The 14,392-nt window shown below is 33.4% G+C and overlaps 1 protein-coding gene across 4 annotated transcripts in view; it reads right to left on the reverse strand.

Annotated features, from left to right (window-relative positions):
- Positions 1–13,260: 13,260 nt before the first annotated feature.
- Positions 13,261–14,392, reverse strand: part of LOC118204028 (uncharacterized) — a 53,547-nt gene continuing 52,415 nt past the window's right edge. For all 4 annotated transcript variants that reach the window (XR_015041329.1, XR_015041331.1, XR_015041333.1 and 1 more), the window contains one exon: positions 13,261–13,703. Coding sequence is in view for 1 of the 4 variants with exons in the window: in XM_085817335.1 (XP_085673461.1) it covers positions 13,443–13,703 (261 nt within the window). In the remaining 3 variants the exon portion in view is untranslated. The remainder of the gene's footprint in view (positions 13,704–14,392) is intronic.

Genomic DNA, 14,392 nt, shown 5'->3' on the forward strand with positions numbered 1-14,392 from the left:
TAAACGATCTGAAATGGCAGCTGAAATGCGAATACGCCGCTTTTCTACTTACAATTAAACTAATGTTTTATTTCGCTAAATAGAAATTAATTTTCCATATTGATCCGAGAACAAATAACTTAATCTCGTCGTACGCAATTGTTACCTAATTTCGAAAATGCATACCTTAATCTAAAGGATGTTTGTTACTGAGAAATCTCTAAGACCGAAACTAACATTTGCGCTAATAACAGGGGGAAAATTACAAAACACTTACCCAGCCATCCTCATGCAGACGCGGGAAACAGAAACGGAATCCATGATGTGCAGTTTTATTCATTTGGATTTTATTAATGGAAATTTAAAACTTTTCTTTATAATTATAACGTATAAAGATTTTCAATAGTTTTATAAATAGTTACTTGAGAAATAACTCTACTAAAGTTCACCCATCTTATCCACTAGACTATCATATTAGAGATAGAAGGATGGTAGTTAAAAACAATAAAGGAAACTATATTCTTCATTAAATACATTATTATTATTATGAAAAACTCTCTGCTTTTCATTACCAAAAACTGAAGATTTTGTCTACCACACCAAACAATCATTTAGATTAGATTTAGATTTAGATTTAGATTAGTACTATTTAGAAATGAAGTACCATTTTTCAATTTGTTTTCATTTCAGTAATCTTACTATCTTTCTACAGCAACGGTCCGCTTCAGCGCCAGAAACACGTCTCAGACGTGAAATTATAGCAGATGAAATTTAAATGCTATAATAACTGGCACGTTTCTCCCACTTTCTTTAAAACACTGAAAGCGAAGTCTAAATTACCGTAAATCCAATCATATCAGTCTGATAGCCTACCATATCGCCATTACAGAATTCTTGAAACTTTTCTGACGGCAAACCTAGTTTGAACCTAAGAGTGACATATTCTTTACTTATTTGCCTTGAAAGGTACATTTAATTGGAATTAATTTCTTGTGGTTTAATAGCAAACTAGACTTTCCTTATCTTATACAATCATTGAGAAATATTTACTAAATTCACCGAAGACGTGATCCTTTAAAGAATATTATAATAACTTCTGTAATTAATGAGATTTAAAGCAACCTACGCCGCTTCTGTTTCCTTAATACCATCTAATTAGTATATGATATCGAAAGATAGTTATCAGGCTTTAAAATGCTCTACATGATAGTTGACATGAACATTTTAATTATTAGATCTTACTAAGTAAATATGCAGTTTTAGTTGGGCAGACTCTGAAACTTGACATCTGCATGTTGCTTAAGTAACAGTATCTAGTAATAATTCATTTTTTTTTTTTATGATTCGGTAGCAACAATCTACCAGATCATGGAAGAAAATAAAATTGTCTTAACATAATCATGAAGCAAAAATGAGAACCATATTCAGTTTCAAACATGTAGAAAATAACGAAACCTCACGAAAATAACTGGAAATAAATTAGAGGCAATCACTCGAATGCTGGTAAAATAATTAATTTTAACAAAGGACATTTTATAAAACACGAAAAACCCGTGCTGCCAGCCCGTTCACTAAGATTCGAGCCTGTGGGTCGAAACACGAAACCCCGTTCACCAACGCTAAACACTCGGGAATTTACAGATCTTATTTAACGAGATAGAGCAGCGGTTCTCAACCTTTTGACTAACGCGTACCATCTAAACAAAAACTGAAAAACTTTATTACCACCACTACAAAGTACTTCTACGACCACCACTCTTGAACAAAGCTCAGATCGTATAAATTTACGACAGTTAGAGAAAAAAGTCCATTACGATGCTGGGATTTTAATTTTTGAATTTAGTAGTTAAAGATACCTTGCTTCTTTGTGTACCACCTATTTTTCTCATGCGTATCACCGGTTAAGAAGCCCTGAGATAGGGTAAACGATATGGGATCTTTATTGTTTGGAAGAAATATTTTCTAAATATATTCTAAAGACTTCTATCCTATATTCAAATTTCATTATTAAAGATACTAAAAGAGATTGTTTTTTCAAGACAAGAGCCCGAATGATATATTTACTACTGTTTTAGACACTTGAATGCTGGAGGTCCTAACAAAAACGCTAAGAATTCCAAATCCAATTTTAGCACGGAGGTTAAGAATGTTCCTTCAAAGACCAAGATGCCACGCTATTAAATTTTTATTTGATGGCGAAATTAATGCGTACCTATATATGATTGCAAAATACACTGAACAAATTAATTTCTCCCCTCTTTTTTAGGAATAGTATTTCAAACGTCGTCTCTAAGAATTGAAAATTCATATAATTTGCTTTCAGTCCGTTTCCGCAACTGAAATTTGTTAAGTTCTAAATAACGGATTCATATTTACTATACAACAAGGAAACCAGAAACTGGTGTAGCCAAACAGATTTATGTCCGAGAATGGAGAGTAGATTAAGTCATTTAATTGATCAAGATCTCGATTGCTACCAGTTGATTGCAGATTACACGGTTTGATTAAAAACACATTATGTTTCAGTTAAATACACAATATGTATAACTGGTTTAATTAAACCTGTATGACTTTACCCAGAAAAAGAAAAGTCATATGGCCGACAGATTTTTATCCTTCAGCTGTAAAACGACGCAATATATTTAACTGCATCTGAATTCTCAACATTTCCGTTAATGTAGCATACACGGATTATCTCGAAGGGTAGCATTAATACACCAAGAAAAATATCAAGGAAAATAAAACATTATAAATCGATCTGGGCATCGCTATATTTGCCCAACTTACTTTTCCAGAAAGTAAAAAGTATTATATATAAACAGTGAATGAAGGGCAGTAAGAGTGAATATGTTTAGCCGTTGCTACATCGGCTTTTAAATGCATTTGTAAGCATTTGGTAAAATGATATATTTTTTGTCCTAAAGTAAGCGAAGAATGTTTTATCCTTTAGTTCGCTTATTCATACCAATGGTTTGGTTTATTAGATTACGGCAAAGAACTCGAGAGCTATCTGCCTTAAGGGAGAGATGCCATTGCAGAGGACATTTTAAGGGAAACTGGCTCGTATACACGTTACACATGGCGAAAACACTCATGCAGCTACCCCGTTCACGGGATTCGAACCTCGGACCGCACTACCAGTGTTCAGCGACGTTACCGCTCGGCCGCTGGTGGGCTATTCATACCAATGAAATACCTATACCGATGAAATTTTTACGTAACTTGAATTAGTGTTAATAAAAATTGACCAGTGTTAATAAAAATGCGTATGTTCAATGTGTCTACGCCGCAGATAGCTAATTTTCAAAGTTTACTTGGCCTCCTTCTAAACAATATATGACCATCACTAGCCCCAAGACAGAAATGGCTGTAATCTGAAAATACAAAAGATCTCCACTTCATCTTCCAGTGATATCTAGCTTGACACCAAGTCACAGATGGTGGTGATTTGGAGTTAGTGTAGTATGACCGCTATGTGGTGTGATCTGGCTTGGAGCTGTTGTTCAAGTATTAGATTTGATTAGCTCACTGTGTTCTTCTGGTGCCAACAAAAGCTCGAAAGTTTATTACAAATACAGTGCGATGAATCACAGACAGGCAAGGAACACGGCGGTCTTCCTTTTGAATGGTGGCATGCGTGTGGCCGGAAACCGGCCTTCTTGAGATGGTATCTTCCCGTAAGCACTGCTACCAACACTCGTGCACAGTGGATACATCACTGCCAAAATTTTGTGAAATATCGCGAATAAAAATTTCCGACTTCTCGTATCTCTACTACACGGCCTTGTTCAAACAATGTAAGCTGCTGATACTATATTCTACTCTTTAATCCTTTGACTGCTACGAGCGTATATATGTGTCCAGAAAAAAATCGGTGGGGGCTATGGACGCATATGTGCGTCTGTCGTAAGCCATCAGTGTAAACTATGGACGCTAATGCGCGCTAATCGAACGCTTTAGCTGTTCATTGCTGTGTCATATGTATGTTCGGAAATTATTTCTGTTGTATGCGTACAACACTCGCACAAAGCTAATACCCCGTTCGTTTCTTAGCAAAGAGAAAAAAAATAGTCTCGTTAATTTGCGGCTGCGCGCCTGTCACGCAAAGTGCTTCAACTTAGAACAGTTAGCAGTCAAAAGGGTTAAACAAAGCCCAATTTGAATAATAATACATCACAAGAAGCTTACATCACGTAGTTTAAGTAAACGTGATTTACATGTTCATAGTGACGCTACTAGAGCTACACCTATTCGTCTAGCGCAAAATCTGAATATACGTCACCTTTCAGATGTGCAAACATTCCTCCGAAATTTCGTATATCTAGCACAACTCCTTCTTGGTTGTCGAGCATTTAGCCAAGTAGTTACCATTGTAAAGCCTAGTTGCATCAAGAGAATTCTTTTCTATATGATTCAGTAAGTTTGATTCAGTAGAACATTTATCTTCACTAAAATCCAATAGAACGGGCCATGGAACCTGGAAGTGCTACTAACAAGAAAATAATTCAGAGTATAACTACCTTCTTAAGTAAAGCTATTTTAACATAATTTATAAGTACTTAATATTATTATACTCGAAATAATAATATTAGTTTTACCGAGAAAGCCTAGAGATAATCGTTTAGATAGCATTTAGCAGGGAAGACGTTAAATATAAGTATTTTTTATTAATTAATTTTCTCTATCTCTTATGAAATATATTTGCATTCATTGCAGCATTAAACTCCATGAAAGAATTATGTAAGCGAATCAAGTTCTCCCATCAAATTTAAATAAGAATTGTAGATATTAATATGTAAACATGTTTCTTGTTTTTTACTCTTTTTTTTTTTAATGTGGGTAAATATTCTTTGATTCCAAAGCAACAGCTCAATTATGTCGGTTACCCCATTCTTTCGACATTCAGAATTCGATCGAAATCTGACATTTAACCTATTGCGACGATTCATTTTCGCCATGGAAACTAATTCTATATTTAGATGCTCTTTACATAATGCTGTTATCGTAAGATAGTGTGGAGATCAAATGTCGCGTCGTTGCTGCTAATAAAAGTAATATGAGAGACTATAAGAAATTATTAATAAAAAATTGTTTGCAAAATTGTTTAAAAAATTATTAATAAAGAAACAGTTATTTTTCTTTAAATGATAGAAAATATTACAGTTAAATTTATTCAACATCTAATTTATGCTGGACTAGTTAGTTGCACACAAACAACATATTAAAACACTTCGTATTTAAGTCAACTAGTTTACACTTGCTGCTCCCAAAATAAGGGCTTTCGAAATATTTCATCTGAAAAATCCATGCCTAGAAATGAAATTTATATAGACAATGCAGGGGTAAAGATGGGATGACCAAGCATTTATTTCGAAAAACTTATACTTTAATTAACAGCATATAAACCGAAGAGACATTACATTATGACCACTCTCCAGCTATAACAATGGGCTTGCACAGGAACAAAACCACTGCGCGAGCGGCTATGCATTGTCTTTCCAAACTTGGCGAGTTACGGATTGATCTTCATGAGTGAAGATTCCGCTGTCTGAAACTTTTTATTTGGTAATTCCACGTGTTACTTTACCCCTGACGCTTTTGTCGTATTTTGCACTCCTTCACTCCTTTTGTTTCATCATGACCATCGCTTCTAATGAATTGGATGTTGTGTTCGCTGGAAAGAAAATTATTGGTTGGGCATCGGATAATAATAAAATTCGGTCAACTTCAAAAATGCATTAAAGCCTGATAAGCCGGTTGAAGACAAACGACAGCTCGCTCTCTCTAAATTTAAAAAGATGCTTAAAAATGAAGGTCTGAACTTCAACTCACTGATTCTGATTGTTGTAAGAAATTAGAAAATTCTAATGTTTCTCAGAATTTGAAACGTAAAACTACTGATGACTCTTCTTTCCTAAAAGGAAAGAAACACAAGAAGCCTATCAAACCTGCAAGCTTAGCTAATACAGTTCCAAATGATGAAAAAGGATGGATTATCCCTTCGAAAACTGGAAAAAAAAAAAAAAACTCACTTTTGTTCTAAATCTGTAAAGAAGACAACTTCTCCATCAGGAGGAATTTCTACTTCTACGCTGAATAAATTCGAAGCTTGGAATTCTATTTACAATTCAAAAGATAAAATGAATTCCTGGAAGCTCCAGCAACCAAAGTTGACTGCAACATGGAAATTCCCAAGGATTCTTTGTTCTTCTTCTGTTGCTAACTGCAAAAAGAAAAAAACTGCCTTCGATTATTTGCCCAAGACCTGACGTTACTTGGAAAGAAATAGGGTCCTTGTTTTCAAGAAACGGTAACAATAATTTTACTGGTACCCGTACCAGAGTAAAAAAATATCATTACCTTTGATTCTCCCTTAATCGTGATAGTGCTTTAGCTGTATTTATGAAAAACGAAGTCCAATTTAGCTGTTCCAGAAAAAAAGAAGATACTCCGATCAAGATTGTGATTAGAAGGTTAACTGAAGATTCCAGTATTGATGAAATCAAGATTGAACTTTATGAAGTTGGCTATCCTATTTTGAAGTTTACCCAATTCATTAAGAAAACTAATGATGTTGTGAAGAAACTTCCAGTCTTCTTTGCCTCTTTAATCCTCTGCGTTCGGTGCGATTTGGATACGTAGCATTTACAAGAAGCGTACACTCTTAAATCTCACAGTGAGTATTCTTAAATATCGTAGCAATCGTAGCTACATGATGTGTTTTAGATGTCAACGTTTTGGCCATGGACAAATGCTTTACAGTAACCAACCAAGCTGCTTAATCTGTGGCAAAGACCATCTCACGTACACATGTACTCTTTCAAAGGATGACAAACCCGCTTGTGTCCGATATGGAAAAAATCTCGTGCTCTCCTTTAAAGATTGTGAATTTTATCCTAAAATTTGTAAACACCGTACTGCTGATCGAAAAGCTCCTGCGCCGCCCAAGGAAATAATAAAGCTATTTCATCACCGAAAGTTGCTTATCCTGTGACTAATGCTTCGACTGATTTTCCTGAATTCTCAGAAATTGACTTTAACAAAATTAAAGGTGTTGTCAACAGACCCTAATTTATGTTATATAACACACGATTTTAAAAGAAAATTTTAGCTCATCACAGAATTTGTATTTGAAATGCAACAGAAGATCATCAATCATTCTATAATTTTACTATATGTTTAAATCCATCTAATTGCTTTAAGAAAATTTACTAAGTTTTGATATCTGGTTCCATGTAACATTTGAAGTAATAACACAACCCATTATCAAATGGGAAGGCATAACTGGTAGAAGGTTTTACGCATAACTGGAAATACCATTAAGATGAATCATTGGCTGCTCGAAAGTTTTCTTTCGCTGCTTAGTTTCCGCGTACCTAATTTCGGCTGTATATGGATTCGAAGCGAATGAGCTTAAACGGGATGCTAGCAAAAAAGGATAAGGCACAAGCACGTAAACCAACCATCACTGGTTAGTTTTAATGGTTTCATTGCAGAATAAAAAGCAAAATACTTAGGCCATAAAATCATAAGAAAATAGTAAGTATTCATGGTTGTTTAGAATTTAGTTTTTGGAAATAAACCTTTCTACGGAAGAACAAATGTTCCATAATTTAACAACATTATTTCAGTTTTATGGTTATTCTTAACATATCAGCAGCAGGTGAAGGAATATTTCCAGGACTCACCATGAATAATAATCAAGTAACAAATCAAAAACGTCGTACGGTGAACAGACTGCTTTTGATGAAAGAAAAACAAACCATTAATCAGCTACAAATTTTATTATTTCTAAAAATTAATTTAAGAAAATCTGATTAAAATAAATCTTATCATAGCGTCAAGAGCATTTGACAGCGCGTAACTTTATTCTCTCGAATATGCGTTAATTTAACAGTTTAAAATTGAAATTAAATTTGATAAAAATATGTCATCATTTTAAAATCACTGAAGGGTGTAAAAAAGGAATAAATTTAAAATTCAATATTTTACCCTCAAAAAGAAAAAATTGTCCTATTCTTTTGTTCCCTATTCCTATTCCATTTTTTCCTAAAAAATGAAACAAATATCTCTTTTCATTATTTATATCTAAATAAGTATTTTTTTTTAAATTGATTACGGATATTTCTTAGAATTTATTAGCTTTATCAAGTATAATAATATAAATCTTCAACAAACATCTATGAAACTGTCTTAGAAGTTATAAACTTTATATTTTTTTAACTACAGTCATTATCACAGTTCTTTACGACAAATTTGCAACACAGTTTATTCAAACTCTTATTAATTACAAAGAATATAAAGGTTAGAATATACTGTATAGTTACTTTTAGTAATTAACTGGTTAGTTTGGATATAACACGATGTGGTTTATATGAAATAAGTCATATATATCCTATATTAGTAGCTTAGCATTTAAAAGTACATTAATTTATATTTAAAGAAAACATATTTACTCCGTTTTACCTCAAGATATCAAATTTAAAACATTGAGCTTCTTCTAGAAAACTTTCAACATATTAGATCATATATGCTTATTTAGCATCTTATAAGCAGATAGCATTTTATATTGCAAACTCCTGAAACAGCAACCTCATTTAATGGATGACGCACTTCATATTTTCCTGCCAGGAAAGTGTATAATAATCAAAGTTTTGTATAATTATTATAGAACAATAAACTTTGTCCAACTGTTACATATTCTAACTGTTAAGACAATAATTTAGAAAAAAATTAAATCTAATAAATAGTTCCTGTTGCATAAAATATTCAATAATATAAATGTATCATCATATAACAGACTGACAAGAAAGCTAACGAATAATTTGTCTATTTGTCTCAGGCAGAGTAAGTATTTAAAAACAATAATTAGGGAAATTATAAAAGTTACAAATACTAATTTTTGTTGTACGGAGTTTGCTTTTATTTGAAATATTTAATTAGACTTTATAGAAGGAAAAAAATTCAGACATTGCTTGCAAAAGTGTCAATTAGGGGCTTACAATTTCTTAAATGCTTCGTGCATATTATAAGCAAGAAGCGTATTTGCTTCAGTTCATTTCACTACGTGTTTGATTTGTAATATCTACGACTTGCATTTACGAAAGTGAGCATTTGTTGTTTGTGCCAAATTAAAAGGCCGTTTCGTATGGCACTAATACTATCTTTAAGAAAGCCATCAAGACGCGGAAGGATTTCCCCCCGGCACTTCTGTTTAGGTATTATTTTTGCTTTAAGTATAGCCATCCAGTTCTTTAGGGCATTGTATTGCTAAATTATTCTAGCTATTTCAGAAATGTAACTATTTATGCAATTATTTATTAATTTCTTGATGAAATATTTCAAAGGCTTGAATCTATAATCTATCCATCGTTTAAACTATAGTGATAGTATTGGAAATGTATTAAAACTATTAAATATTAAGATCAACAGGATCTTGAACTTTACTTCCTATTTGCGCTACAGTAGTATTTGTATTCTCCGCTCACTTAAACTGAAATTCATTTAGGTTTACGACAGTAGATGGCGCCACGAGATATAACATGGAAAGAACTATCGCTGAAAAGAAATGCTCCATCAATTTGAGATTGTCGCTCTATGATGCGTACATACCTAATCTACGATTCCGATGTACGATGCGTTCTACATACCCAGTCAGTTTGACTGACACGTGACATCTACTATTATACAGCGCACGATAAAATTCCAATCCAGCTTTTGAGTATTGTCGCAATTCTGCAATGCTGCAAGAAGTATACAGTTGCCCATTATTGGCGACTGATTTTAAGAGTAGCAACTAAACTGAACCGGTAAACTAGGATGGGAAACATTTGTTCTAATTCCTTGTTAAAAGAAGTCTGTGATATATTACTATTCCTCGTGCATTATTTAAAATGTTATTTTTCAGGACTTTCTTTTTTGATGTAGAAACGTATATGGTCATAGCGAAATACTGATGACTACTTTCGCTATGACAAGCATAATATGATGAAATCTGGAAAGACCATATACGTTTCTACATCAAAAAAAAGAATAGTCTTGAAACATTTTAAATAATGCACGAGGAATAGTGTGAGCTCACGGTACATAGAAGAAATCTTCCCATTCACAGCGCAGATTTAAAAAAAAGCGTCCATTACATGACTGTAGCTCGATAAAAATAGAACTACTGAAAGGTTTTGGAAATCCTAAAAATATCCGATGTAGTATATCCGAATTCTTCAGTTCCTTGCTTTCAGCCATTTGTTGTTTTATAAAAATATCAAAATTGAAACAATGCACTATTACTTAATAAACCTTATATAACCTTCACTCAAAAAATGGGAAAAAATGAAAGGAAAATAACTTTTCTTCGGTGTTTTCATTCTTATTCGCGTCTTCAAGATACTGTTGTTCTAAGGTTCAAATTTCAGTTTTCAAAGATCATAAATAAATGGTTCTCTGACAAGCATTTATTTATTGAAGCTAATGGAAATCACTTTGCCAATTATGCCTATATCACACAGAACACAAAAACGTAATTTCGCATATGTTTCATTTCACCATTTTTTAAAGTTTTCAGTTCCGCCTTCATTTAGTCTTCCCTTTTTGAATATAAAAGAATAAAAGGAATCCTAGCATTCTTTCCGAGGTCCTTGTGGTATAGCATTTCCGTCGTATTCCGTCCGTAGTTACATTTTCGTATTTTCGTGTGTTCTTTCGTAAATGTGGGCTGTCGTCGTAATTGAAATACATGCGTAATACTAAGTAAAAATAAGTACCTTATCTTTACTGGACGAAATGAACAAAGTAAACATAGGCATTAAATGTATCATGATGAAATTATTGATCAAAAAAATGTTTTATCACTTTTCTAGCAGATTAACATACGTAACGATCCTTTCTTTTCTACCCTTCCTTGGAATTGCGGATGAATGTGTGTGGGAGGAGAGGTGGGGCACGCAAATTAAGGTAAAGTGTGCATGACCGGAGTTTGTCGGATCCTTATAATTTCACACGCTGAGCTGGCTGTTTTCTTTGTTGCTGTAAAATTTATTAGGTTTACCAATGAAAGACCAGCTAATCAATAAATAAAATAGAACAAACAATGAATGTTTGACCTGCACAAACTTCCGGCGTAAAGTTGGCCAACTGAATTTTTGTGTATTCCCTCATAGGGAGAATTTTCTGTATGAAATCCATGTACAGTGCGTAAACGTACTTGGCCAAAATAATAATCATTTATGAAAGACTTACATTACTAGTCGCTTTAACTGAACGAAAGAATTAAAAAATGATGTTAACGTTTTTTGGGGGGAAGCATTAAAAGATCTTTAGATGTGGTTTTGAGCAAAACGACGAAAATTGAGAAATTTTTTAAGTTAATTTTAAGGTAAGCTGTGTTTTAAGTGCTTGGAGAGATTCCGAATCGCATTAAATGCCGTGTCTAATCGACCACTTCTGACATTTAAGGCAGACGCGAAAGGTATTTTGTTAGGAACGGGTTTCATTACTTTTCTAGGAAGGATTCAATGCAAGATCATTTAGCTTAAATTCAGTCCTAATTTGAAAAACGTGAATTTGATATTTTTTTTAAATCAATAAGTCACTTTGAATATGTACTGAAATATATTAAATCTTCGCCCGGGTGTAGTATCGCGGAGTTTTTTGTTGGAATTATACTCAACATTATGAGCGAGGTGGTCAAGGTTGTTACTGTGTGTTTTTTGTTAAACAATTATCCTATCACAAAACTTCGGACAAGTAATTTGCTTTTGATAGTAATTTCTTTTTCCTTATATCCTTTCACAAGCATTTTGAGTTTCCTAGAGCTTGAGCATTTACAAAATAAGCAAATGAAGTTCAAACAACATAAATTGCGCTAACCAAAAAAAGACATTTTCTGCCTATCTTCAGCATGTCACTAAAAGGTGTTTCGAGCTTTTAAGAAAAGATGAAAGCTCATGTTGCTCAAATTTCAACCATTCAACTAAGCGTGAATTTATAAAGTGAAGTACCGATTTAACATTAGTAAATGGTATCACTTCAAAACGGTAGCATTTCTCAAGCCAAATAAACAGAATATGAATTCAAACATCAAACCTTCGAAATTTCATTTTGTTTCCCTAATTTCTATTTAAGATAGAAAATGGATTAAAAATTATATACTTCTTTAAAACTGGAAGAATTGGTACGCATTATATGGTTTCACGAAAATCAGAGGAAATGGATTTTGATTACTTCAAACTTTAGAATCTGCCTTCGATAAAATTAACATTTAAGAACTTCTACGTTTGATGGAGCACCCGGAAACTATGGACTAATTTTGCCAATAAGCTGTATTCGACTGAATGCGCGTTATTTCTATTTCATGTATATATGTGATGATACGGCAGTCGTGGCACATGAATGACGAGGCTTGGCATCAAAGTCCAGGCATTTCTGTAGCAGAGTGTTAAGGCGGTATCCAAAGAAGACGCAGGATTTCACTTTTTACTATTCCATATCTTTATTTTAATTTCAGAAGCAGATCAATATTCATTACTAAATAAGATTATTTTAAATTTATTGCGTCATAGAGGAAAGGAAAATGGGAGCAGCGGCGTAGGTTTTAACAACACGAGGAGAGGGAAGCTTCTGTTCGCAAAATGGCGCGCATTCGTTATTTATACTGTCTGTTACGTAATAGGCTAGAATGTTCTCGAAGGTACTGGTCTAGGGGGAAGATCCTGAATTGCAGAAAGTTAAAAGTTCCTGGTTCGCATAGAGCAAAGCCGTCCTACTTTTTTATATTTTACATATATACATACATGTGTGTGCATATTAATTATAGTCTTATTATACCATATCTTAGTTCACTATATGTTTTGCGTTATTTGGTAGGATTTGGCAGACAATTTCTAGTATTAAAATCGTATGGGGATCTTGCATCAACAAAGAAAGCATACGAGGGTTATCTGCCTTTGCTGAGGTAAGTCTTCGTGGAGGACTTTCTAAGAGAAACTAGTTCGTATTCACTTTTAGACATGTGGAAACCACAAATACTTACCATGCAGCCAGCCCGTTTGCCCGAGACCGATATTTAGCGTTCTCTATACTCAGACCAATATTTAGAGTCTTAACCACTCAGGTACAGGTGGGGTTCCTCAAATTAAATAGTACCAGTTTCTTCGTATACGCCATTTTTGGCTAATGAAAGATTTCATATAAATATCCTGCCTTCATGTAAATACCGTCAATAAAATTGGCACCAAAGCGCATTTTGCGGTTTGTGTTTTTAAAGAAAGCCAGTTTTCAGAGAGATAAAATGCCAAATTGTTGAGTGCTTTATTAAAAATAGATTCACCATTAACTGCATAAAATACTTTAAAATTTACAATAACATTTTATTTTCGAAAAGTTTAAAACATTTCTTTAAATTCACAAATAAGTCGTGAGGAGCATCTATGCGTTTCAAATTCAGATAGAAACTTCAAGATCTTCTGTTAATCTACCTCAAGGGGATCATCATTAAGGAGTAAACGAACTTCTTTGGCCGTGAGGAAGACTGTTTCATCACTCAAAAGTTCACCAAAATATAACATATGTAGAAGGTATAGACCACCAGCAATATGAGCCCTTATAGTCCATGGCTCTGCATCAATGAGGGCATATTCTAAATGAATTACAACTGCGATATAAACAATTCCCCACATCAGTGCTTCAAAACGACTGTTAACAGGCATTATCTTCTTTAGAACAGATTCCTAAAAATATACGTAAAAATATGCATTGCAGTACTTTAATATCCAAGGTATCCAAATTAAAAGCCAGTATTTCACTAATTTAATTAAGCTGAACGCGATGAAGATTTAAAATTTATTTAACTTTCAAAAAAGGCCGAGAAAAATTTGTGCCACATTTATATTTTAACCTTAGAATACAACCTGTATTATCTTTAGAAGCATTAGATTTCTGCAGCTTCCTGGGTTAATAGTATTTCTACGTAAATAATGCAAGTGTGATAATTCTTGATTCAATTATGTAACGGAAAATTTCACACGATGATAGATTTTACACTATTTTAGTCGAAATACTCGGTGAAAAAAATTCATGAATATTTGAAAACCAAATCTTCTGTCAAATAAAATGAGCAACTAAATTTAAACTAAAGACTTAAGTAAAAAATTAACTGAAGACAATTATTATGGATCTTTTCCGCTATAGTGCAACACGGTCCAAACAATTTTCTACAGAAGGAATGTGCGCCAGCACATTGACTGTTGCCCATCTTAAATTGGAGGTATCACTTAGAACAAAATTTTTGTTTCGAAAGTAAGTATCGTTAATGAAAAGTTCTTAAAGAGCGACATTCCATTTCCTTTTTGTTTGAAATAAATGTGTAACCAAACACATCCATTTTTCGTGTGTGTGCATTAAGCAAAACTTTTATGGC

Source organism: Stegodyphus dumicola, chromosome 5, assembly GCF_044657685.1.
Source record: "Stegodyphus dumicola isolate Sdum_Otavi_A_Nest chromosome 5, ASM4465768v1".
In the NCBI taxonomy this organism is placed as follows: domain Eukaryota; kingdom Metazoa; phylum Arthropoda; class Arachnida; order Araneae; family Eresidae; genus Stegodyphus; species Stegodyphus dumicola.